Here is a 10492-nt window from a genome sequence, read left to right on the forward strand (position 1 = left end):
CCCCCCCCCATGTTTTGCATTTCATAGGTCTTTGTGGTAGAATTTGAGATGCTCAAAACAATTACTTAAATAGTTGATACTTTATTTTCCAGCCCAGCATGTAGGTTTTAATACTTGGCACAATGGGAAGAACAATCAATGTAAGATACACGCACATATATTTACATATTCACTGTCGCTTATAACCAATTTATAATTCCCAGTTCACTTTGCTCTTTAGAAAGTATTGTGTACGAGCTTTGTCAAGCATTAAATCTGGTTGAAAGGTCGGGAACTCTAACCCTGGTATTAGAGACACTGTGCTTAGCTCTACAGCTCTTACAAGGTAGAAGGTATCATCTGGAAAAAGCTGTGGGGACACTTTCAAAATACTGTGTTTATTATATTATAACTACAAGACAAATATTGTTGAAAAATCTACTGGTAGCTACAAAAATCAAAATTATTTGAGGGTATGCTTGAAATTTGAGTCCCTCACATGCCTTGTCCCAGGTTCTAATCTCTTTGGCCAGTACAAATAAAAACAATTGCTTGGGAAGGAAAGTTGATAGAGATGAAGGACATCCTGGCCAACTTCTGTGACAAATACGGGAGAACCCTGAGTATCTGAGGAGAAAGCAAGACTTCTGGTTCAAGACAGAGTCTTCTTCAACCTCCTCCCGTCCAGGCCACTCCTCTCTACTCCAGATCCACACTTCTTTCTCTACTCGACAGTCTTGCTGGAGTGGCTCATAGAGCTATGCGGTTTAACTGCTTCTTTCTCCCTCTTACCTTTCACAGGGTTAACTCAGACAATATGTGCTTCCTAGTGCTCTGCTTTTCAGAATCTGGGAATTTACTTCTCTAGTCTTCTAATCTTTCATGTCGAATACTTCGAGGGTACACACTCAGAGCACTCTTTTGGTATCTCTGCCACTGCCATCCCCATGAAAAACACTCCTGTGACCTAGATTATAACCTCCTCTGGATCCTTTGTCCTCCTTCTCTGTTCTGACTGCTTCCCAGGCCATTGCTCCAAGGAAAGCAACACCCAGCTAGTGTTGAGACCCAAGAGTCAGATGGTGTTAGTATATTGCCTTAAGTCCAACAGTTGTCTTTGCTTCCATTCTAAACAACAAGACTGAGTTATGATAAATTACTAATACAGTCCTCATTACCTGGCATTGCAAACTTCTCTCTTTCTAGACTTCTTCTCCTTTCATAGGCTACCGAGTCCTATCGTGATCCTTGGTGCATTCTCTTGAATGTTCACTAGCACACCTTCAGAGTGCTAGTCCTTAGTGGATGACTTGGTACTGCCATTCTCACATAATTGTTCTGGTTTCACTTTACTGTGCCAACCATAGCCCTCTCTGACCATCCTCTCGCCCTTTCTGAAGGTGTTTCACTAGGAATATAACCCTCATTTCACTTTCCCATGCAGAGACCTTGTGATTATTTGACATACTGGCAGCTTCTCTATCTGGGATCTATCTTCTCTCTTGTGACCATTTTATATCCAAACTCAGATTTTTTTATTTTTGTTACCATTTTTCATATTTTGTAGATATTTTTTCTACAACAGTGCATGAAAAGGATTTGTTTCAAGATAAATATTTGGTGAATTAACAGACAGAAAGGGACAAGATGCCCTTGATATGAAATTACAGAAGCATGGTCCTCATACAGCCTAGAAGTCATCTATCATGGTCTCCAAAATTGTTTGTTTTTGCATGTGTGTATTTGTGTGTGTGTGTGAGTGTGTGTGTGTGTGTGCATTCATTTAGTTATAGTTTGTTTGTTTTCTTTTAGGGCATGGCTTTATTTTATATTCTTGGTTTTGGATGGTTTTATAGTATTGAGTTTTTGTTTTTGGAGAAAAAACTTAAAGTTGGGTGGGTGGAATGGAAGATCTGAGAGGACTTGGGGGGGTGAGAGATATGATCAAAATATATTTAAAATTACAAATGGGTTTAAATAATAAAAATATAATGAAGAGTTAAAAGCCTACAATGCTTTTCTGGACAGTTCAATGGTGGTTCTTAAGACTGCCATTATATGCTTCTTCCACTGTCCTTAACTTTAACAGGATTGATGGTCTCACTTATAATCACAAAAATTATTGCAAATATTTAGGATCTCAACTATGTCTGAGTTGTGTATGTCCATTGCTATCTGATCAGTCTTTCCACTGGAAATACCTTCCAACTTGACTTTAATTTTTCTCGGACTCAGGTACCCTCACTTAGAATGCTTATACTATCCAGAAATTATGCAATGACTGCTCAGATAGGAAGAAGCATGTCCAGCTAGGTTTGGAAAACAAACCAAGTGGGTAACATTGCTAGAACAATGTTCTTGTAGCTACAATAGTATATGTAGTTCTCTTTAAAACACTAACTTTTGAAATTAATTGGTATAATTTACTAACTATACGAAGTTCAACAACTTTGTTGTAGGATAATATAGGTCATACTACCAGTATGAGGGTTAAGGCTACGGTGACATACAGTGGACAAAATAGAGCCACACATTAGATAGTATGAAGACTGGAGTTTAAAAGGCCACCTCCTCTATTTGATGGGTCTTAGATCTCTTCCATGAAGAAGAAGAGAATCTCAAATTATAAAGTATGTCATCTCTTTCCCTGAAAGGCTGGATGCCAAGGCAAACATGTCTTCATTTTGCACTGTCTTTTAAAATGAAACTGGCCATAGAACCTATCCATGTCTGCTCTGCCCTGTGGAGTACATCTGGATTTTCACTTGCATGTTTGGCACTTACCGCTTCCCAGTCGGGTAGAACCTGGAGCAAGAGTGGCCGTCCCAGGCACAGTATGGATCCCGTGCCAGGCAGCAGTCTGCACAGGCTGTGCCGTAGATATGGCAGCGATGCAGAGAGACTTGGGAAACCCCCTCATTGGAGCTCACGTACAACTGTTGCTGTAAGAAGAATCAAGGTGATTTATTTCAGATGTAAAAGTTAAAAGACTTTCAGCAGGAACACATTATAATATATAGCCACAAACCGATGGATTCATTTAGAAACAGACTCAAAACAAGAAGCAAAGAAGATACAGCCAAAGTAAATAGAATTTTCCTCCATTAATATGCCTATAACATTACCACTTTCTGTTTAAAGAAAAAAAAAGCCTCAAAGTGTAGCAAGTAGAATGGCAATCTGTTTTAAACATTGGAGTCCATTGTTCTCTAAGATTTGACCCGTTTATTGCAGATTTAAATTACAATGTTTTCTTTTTCCTTTGACTGCTGTCTCTTTGCAAATGACAAGGAAGATTTTACAATCTTCAACTCCAGCAGCACAAGTTAATTTTGAAATAGAAGGCATTTTTTTTCAGAAGAAAAAATGTTCTAGATAATTATTCATTTTTAAAATGAAAACATTTGGATACACATCTTTGAAAATAACAGATAGCTTATTAAAACTATTTTTAGATTATTTAGAAAATGTATTTGTTTGTTATGTGTGGGCATTTGTGATTGGATGTGTATGTATGTGACACACACACACACACACACACACACACATCAGTGTATGCATGCGCCTGTGTTCTTGTGTAGAGGCTAGAGGAGGATATTGCGTAACCTTCTGTATCACACTATGCAATAATCCTTTGAGTAAGTTACTGCACCTGGAGATATGGTGGGAATTGATGGCTTTCCAGCCATGCTCCTCTCCCTTTTGTGGTACAGTAGTGCCCATAGTCACCTCTTGCTATTTAATAAAGCCATCTGATCAGCCCTCATATAGAGGTTTATACTTAAACATGATTCAAAATTTCTATTACCCTAATAGATTAAAAAATAGTTTATCCACTTAATTTGTAAGACATAGAGAAATTTTTAAAGTCACATCTTCCTAATTATTTGAGAATTTTATATATTGTATGAGCTCATGTGTTGTAGTATTCTTCTATGAGATGAGTGTCCCAGGGATATTAGAATGCTCAGAAGTGAATTGTCAATGAATATGGATTTCTAGAAGAGGAAAATATCAATGAACAAGCTATCAATCTGTAAGTTTCAGTTCCAATCACAGGAATCATATGTCAGCTTATTGTGTCTAATATAACCATAATTTGAGTACTAGGTAAGGTAACAAATTCATAACTGAACAGGTATCACATTGTCTTCACAAATTGTAGTCTTGACACCTCAGAAAGTAATAAAGTATGTAGCAAAGCCAAAGATATTCAGGAAATCAAGTCATTACCCTAGATGTGACATTCACTGCTTCACTGAAAGATTTTAAAACCATCTGTAGTATAAGAAGTTGAAAAGCAACGTAACGAATGACCCATAACAATGTTGAGACATATATTTTATATATGACTACGATGCCACACAAATGACTGTGAAGACTTTGAATCTTGCTTCTATATTCTATCTTTCCATTAGGCCATCATAAACAAAATGCTTCCCTGCTGGCTTCAAAGACAATTCTGACGTGAGATCAGCTTGATAGGACATTAGCAAAATGACAAATGGCTTCTTGTTACTTGGGAAAATGTTTGTTATGCACCATGCAAACATTTTTACAGATGAGATCTTTAACTCCATTATGTCATATTTATTTATGCTCATAAAACTCAGTCAAGTGAAAAGATCAGAAGTCTGACCATGAGTACCATATCATGTCTAATATGTTAAATAAGCCAAAGAGCGCTGCAATTATAAAGTCAGTTGTTCAAACATCTAAAATCTTTAGTCTCTGTTCCAAGAAAAATAGAATCCAAGGTTCTTAGAGACAGCACTAGCTGGTGCCACTTTATTCTAGGACATTTACATACATCGTTTGTGAGAAAGGCATTGCTTTCTAGATGTAGAAACTGAGGTCAGGGAAGTTAAGCAACTTCCCTGTAATTCATAGTCAAGTTGAGCTTAAATAAATGTAATGATGACTCACTCCAACTGTAGGGAGGTAGTTCTTGGGGCTTGGGAATTGGAACAGGGTGCTTCACAGACATGAACAATTAGAATTGCCATCTCCTGTTCATGATAATTGAATATTTGCATGTTTAAGAAACTTAGAATAGCTTAATTCTTGATAACAACCATCACTCTGTCCTTTTCCAAATCCACATCCTTTAGATAGGTACAGTAAGTGTTTTGTAGACAAATATAAACCATAGAAATAACATTGCATGATTATGTCAAAGATATGACATTGGCAGGAAATCAGAAGTGGATGAATTTTTCATTCTAGCCTCTGGAGATGTCTTGACATTGTAGTAGGCCAAATATTATGCTCACTCCTTTTAGAATTTTTATTATAGTGGAAATTCCATCATAGTTGAGGATATAGCATATATGAAAAGCTGGAATGTCTTATGTATATATGGTCTGCTCTTGTTAGCTTTGATGGAAAACATTCAATTTTGTCTCACAGACAGTGATATTTATGTCAAATTAGAGACATTTCTGGATGATTGTCAATAGTAAAAATGGTCTTTTAAAAGTTAAAAAACATACTTTCCTGATTGTGATATTTTATTATGCATAGAACATGACATAAAATACTTCTTACCTTTTTGGATGAGATTTTCATTGTCGTTATGGGAACATGATTCTAAAAGATTAGAAAATGTACGTTACTTGCTCATTTGATCTTTAGAAGCAGGTTTTCATGTAAAATTTCATTTGTATAAAAATTCAAAAGTCGTATTTTTTTTTCAGTGCATATACTCTCTGTAACGTGTATTTCTTCTTTGGGACTACAGATAGACTTGTATAACATGTTTAAACTTGAAAGAAGTACAATTATCACGCACTAATTACAGTGAGCATTAAAATGAAAATGGACAAATGAGATCATTGAAAGAAGTATTTCGAACATTGACTTGAACATTAGATCTATGTGCAGGAGGAGGCTGTGCTAGGAAAATCTCTAGGAGACCTTATTGTTATTATTCACCTCTTAAGATTTGTTTAGAGAAGACTTGGTATGCTAAACCCTGCTATAGAGTTCTCATTGGTAAAAACAAAGACATATAAAGGTCTTTTTGTGAACGGATTCACTGCAACGCTAATTCTTCTGAAATCCATTTGGTAACTTTACTTCCTAAATATTATCTATTCATTTTAAACTTAAATTTCTGATATACTAATGATAATTAACTCAGGAAGGGTGAAACTTCCAAATCCAATTATTCCCACCATTCTAGCTTTTTTGGGTTGCATATATTTGCTATATTTGTAAAAATTTAAAATGGAGAATGTTATCACTAACTCTCAGTTGCCATGATGTGTATTATCGTTTATTAACATACACACATACACATGTGCAACAGATATGATGATTTACTGTCACTGAATCAACTGCTAAACTTGCATCTCACTTCAATTTCAGCTTAAAGAAACTAGACACTTTCAAAAACATGAATATAGGATTAAAAAAGGGAGGTTATTGTTCTGTGATGTGTAATAACTGCTCCTATTCTTTTTAAAAGCTACACTAACATTTCTGAAGTATGTCCATATGACAGTTAACTAAGGGTATTTTCTATTTAACTCTATTTTATCTTCACATGATAATATGTCATACACATCTAACGTTTTTTTTTTTTTACCTCACCTCAAAAGTGTGACATAAACACATGCCAAAGACAATTACTACTTTTCCCAATAGTGGCTTTTGACTGCTGTATCAACAACCACACAGACATCATTAAGGAAGCTCAAACACCTTTTCAAATGATGTCCCACACATGAATTGTGAGTGACTATGTACTTCCACTGGGAGTTTCTTTTTCTTGATAATAACAACAGGACAAATCATGTAACAGTCCATACATAAGTCTCACTTGATCAGAATAATGCACATGTTTTCACAGCTTTTCCATAATATATATGTTTAGACTTGTGTCAAACTCACTTCATTAAACATTTCCAGATAACCAAAACAGATATTTCAGTATTAAAAATGAAGTGTTTGCACTACACAACTTTTTGTTATCTTCAGGAAACATCAACTTGTTCCTAGTTGGTTGCATGAATAAAAGTATACTATGTAATACACTTGTAGTTAACGCAGTGAAACATTCTATTTCTTTACAAAGCCAAGCATGCAAAACCTACTGAGACAGATACAGTCAATACTGACTTTAGTGTGATAATTACAAAACCTAGTGCAAATTGGAATCAAGTATTAAAAATTATAAATGCAATAATACACTGGATAGTAGTTGGGAAGTCTCCAACTCATATTAGACTCCATTCGTTGTTATATTCTTCAATTTTAAAATTTAATTGCAAAATTTACCAGTGTTGTTTCTTAAGCAATGAGGTGCTTATGAAACCAATAGCTTCAGTAAGCACAATAATGATCTTAATGGGACAGTCTGTTAGGAGTCAAGTCAGCTAAGCAAAACATGTAAGTGGGTGAGAGATAGTCCACTTCTGGAAGTTCCAAGGTACTACCAAGTAAAATCCTCAGTCAGAAGCTAGCTCAGTTCTCCAGGATCCCATGTCTCTTAACTGGCATAGCTGTAAATAATGGTCTATGAAAGCCTGGATTCCTCACAAAGGTTTCTTTACAATGTTTTTCTGTGTTTTCCTCAAGTTTCCAGATAAAGGCCATTGTAAAGGAGCAATGGTCATGCTAGGAAGGAAGCACCTAGGTTACACCAATGTGGACTGGTTCTGAAAGTTCCCAGATACCTGAAGAACAGGCAGCAGAGTATGGTGGCCTCAGACTGTTATTGCAGCACTGGGGAAATTGAAGTAAGCACATCAGAAGCTGGAGGCCTGCCTATCATCCCAGGGATTGTTTAAAGTATGAAGAAGGAAGGGGCATCTGAGCCAGTGTCATGAATGGCAGAGATCTTAATGAAGTGCAATTCCCCAGTGTACACTTTGTACTTTTATTTGTATTTCCTTTAAAAAAAAAACAACAACTCAAGATTCAAGGAGAATAATACAGTAAAATCTAAAGTACAGACTTCAAGTGCTAAGAAGGGACATTTGTTTATTTAACCGTTGTGGTATTTGAGTGAAAAGCAATGAAACAACAGTAGCTTTTCTTGAAATGACTGCTTGTGAAACTATGAGGAAGCTTATCTATAATCACGATGTGAAGGCATGTGGGTTACAGTGGCATGTGAAGGGAATGATAAAGCCTCCGTCATTACAGACTTCCCTAGACCTTGGCCAGAGGGGCACATTTTTTAAAAATAATGATGACCAAATCTCTTTGAGTTGTGATGATAGCTGGTAAAAAATGGGATCCTTTTATGTTGAGATAACTTGAAGTATAAAATATTTCATGAAAATATTTGTTCTCTATTTCTTCTTTTATCTGATGCTTTCCTACTCTTAAAATTTATTACATTTGCTTATTTAATCTTTTATTGCCTATTTTTACTGGCTAGAGTAAAGGAATGATGTCATCATTCATGTGATGAGATGGACAGAAGAAGTGACCAAACCTTAAAGACTTCCAGCTCCTCAAGAATGAGCTCCCCGCTGGCAGAGCTGTTGGTAGGAAGGACTACAACCTTCTGCACAGTGCCCCGATCTAGATGGGAGAGAGACAGGAGATGCTGTAGAATACTGCTTTCAGACTCTTGTATTGGTAATACAAGAGCCCAGCCCTCAAACAGATTAAGCATTTATAACACACTGAATTTCTGTCTAATCCCATATATTTAAATTGAGAATATACAATTAAAAGGAAAATATGGAATCTTATATTTTGCTTAGTATTGAGATTCATAGCTATCCAAAAAGAAGCATGTCTTCTTTATAAATATCATCCACATGTGTTAAATCAAATGTTGTCAGTCGGGCATTCATACTTACAAACATGTGTGTACATGTGTGTGTTTGCACATTTGCATGCACAAACACACAATTATAAATAAATCTATAAAAGAAGTTGTCATTAAAAACATTCTTACTTTTCCAAGTAGTATTATAAAATGACAATCCTATCATTTTGTTAACATTTAATCTCTTTGGGTTTCCTTAGCTGAGGAAGTTCTAGTAGAAATGATTGGCTATTATAATAGCACCAAGTCACTAGTCCTGGACAACAAATGTTGATTATCAGTTTATACAAGGTAAAATATCTTACTCCCATTACAATGCGCAGTTGAAATGAGAAAAATAATTGTGGTTTATTTTAGGTTAAAAACATTATAAAATAATCATACTGGTAAGATTTTATTTATAATTTGGCAATAGTTCTTAGGTGTTCTTAAGATATAAGGGAAATTTTGAAATGATATGGCCGAAAGTAATGTAGAACAAAAATGTTCTTGTATCCCATAGACATATTGGATAATAATTATATTACAGAAAGTGTTTTCTAGGCTGAAATCTATAATTCGGATTGTTTTATAAAGTCATGCAGACACTTTCATCCATATGATGGCTTACTTTACCAGTTACATGAATTTTAGATGTAAGAAAACTAGTTGAGATTTAACATTGAGAACATGAAAAAAACTGTAAATAATTGGGTGAAGAAAATGTAAGTACTAATTAAAACACGTTATTCTTAAAATAATTCAAAAGATGGATCATAAATATCAAGTTATAAATATTGTCAACTGTATCTGTGACCTTATAATTTACAATTACCACCAATCTCAACAGATAAGATGGATTTTTACAAACTTAGTTGAGAAGTGTCCACAAGAAGAGTTACCTAGGAAGCAAACTGAAGGATTTTCTAACTATGAATCATTTAGTTATTAATACTACAAATCTTAAACCTTAACACCTAAAATTGGTTGTCAGTCTATAAACAAGAGTTACTTTGATGTTAAAACTTGTACTTGAGTTTACAATTCATATTTCATGAAATTTATCAAAAGATTCACAAAAGTACTTATTTAAAAAATCATAGCTTACAAAATGGTACAAACTAATAGAATGATTTGTAAAAGAAAGACTACTACTAAAAAAAAGAAAGACTATTACTAAAAGATGTGCAGGACAGTCAGACCCAATGTTTGCTAGAACAATCACAGGTTTAGAAGGGTGCGGCACAGGAGAGTGTGACTTTAGAAGTGTCCAACGTAATTCTGTGAGTGCAATGCACTGTATAAAGCCAACCAAAATTAATTATAGTTCCAAAGCATTGAAAACTCCTTGTGCAATTTAAGCCCACATTATTTTGCTTCTCTGAGCAGCTCCCTTAGAATCAGCCCAGGTGATGATTTGGAATATTTTTCTTCTAGAGAATAATATAAGTAAAAACTTGCAGTAAGGAACCTTTTAGAGATGGTATACAAATATATTGTAATGGAAAATAGATGAATGTGGTTCAGATGTTCCTCATTTTCAACGAACTGCGCATTAAAATGATCAGCTGAGACATCCAGAGGAACAACATATAACGGAAAGTCCTAATCAAAAACCATGAGAGTATTGCTTCCCCCCCGCCTCTCTCTTTCTCTCTCTCTCTCCCTCTCTCCCTCTCTCCCTCCATCCTTCCCTTCCCTCCCTTCCCCCTCCCCCTCCCTCCCTCCCTCCCTCCCTCCCTCCCT

The 10492-nt window shown here is 35.5% G+C and overlaps 1 protein-coding gene across 1 annotated transcript in view; it reads right to left on the reverse strand.

The window, feature by feature from the left end:
- Positions 1 to 10492, reverse strand: part of Sema3c (semaphorin 3C) — a 151408-nt gene that overhangs the window by 9065 nt on the left and 131851 nt on the right. The window contains exons 13-15 of the mRNA XM_028778116.1: positions 8426 to 8514; positions 5527 to 5568; positions 2764 to 2921 (exon numbers count right to left, since the gene is read on the reverse strand). Coding sequence (XP_028633949.1) covers positions 2764 to 2921; positions 5527 to 5568; positions 8426 to 8514 — 289 coding nt within the window. The remainder of the gene's footprint in view (positions 1 to 2763; positions 2922 to 5526; positions 5569 to 8425; positions 8515 to 10492) is intronic.

This window comes from Grammomys surdaster, unplaced genomic scaffold (genome assembly GCF_004785775.1).
Source record: "Grammomys surdaster isolate TR1022 unplaced genomic scaffold, NIH_TR_1.0 325, whole genome shotgun sequence".
NCBI classification, from domain to species: Eukaryota; Metazoa; Chordata; class Mammalia; order Rodentia; family Muridae; genus Grammomys; species Grammomys surdaster.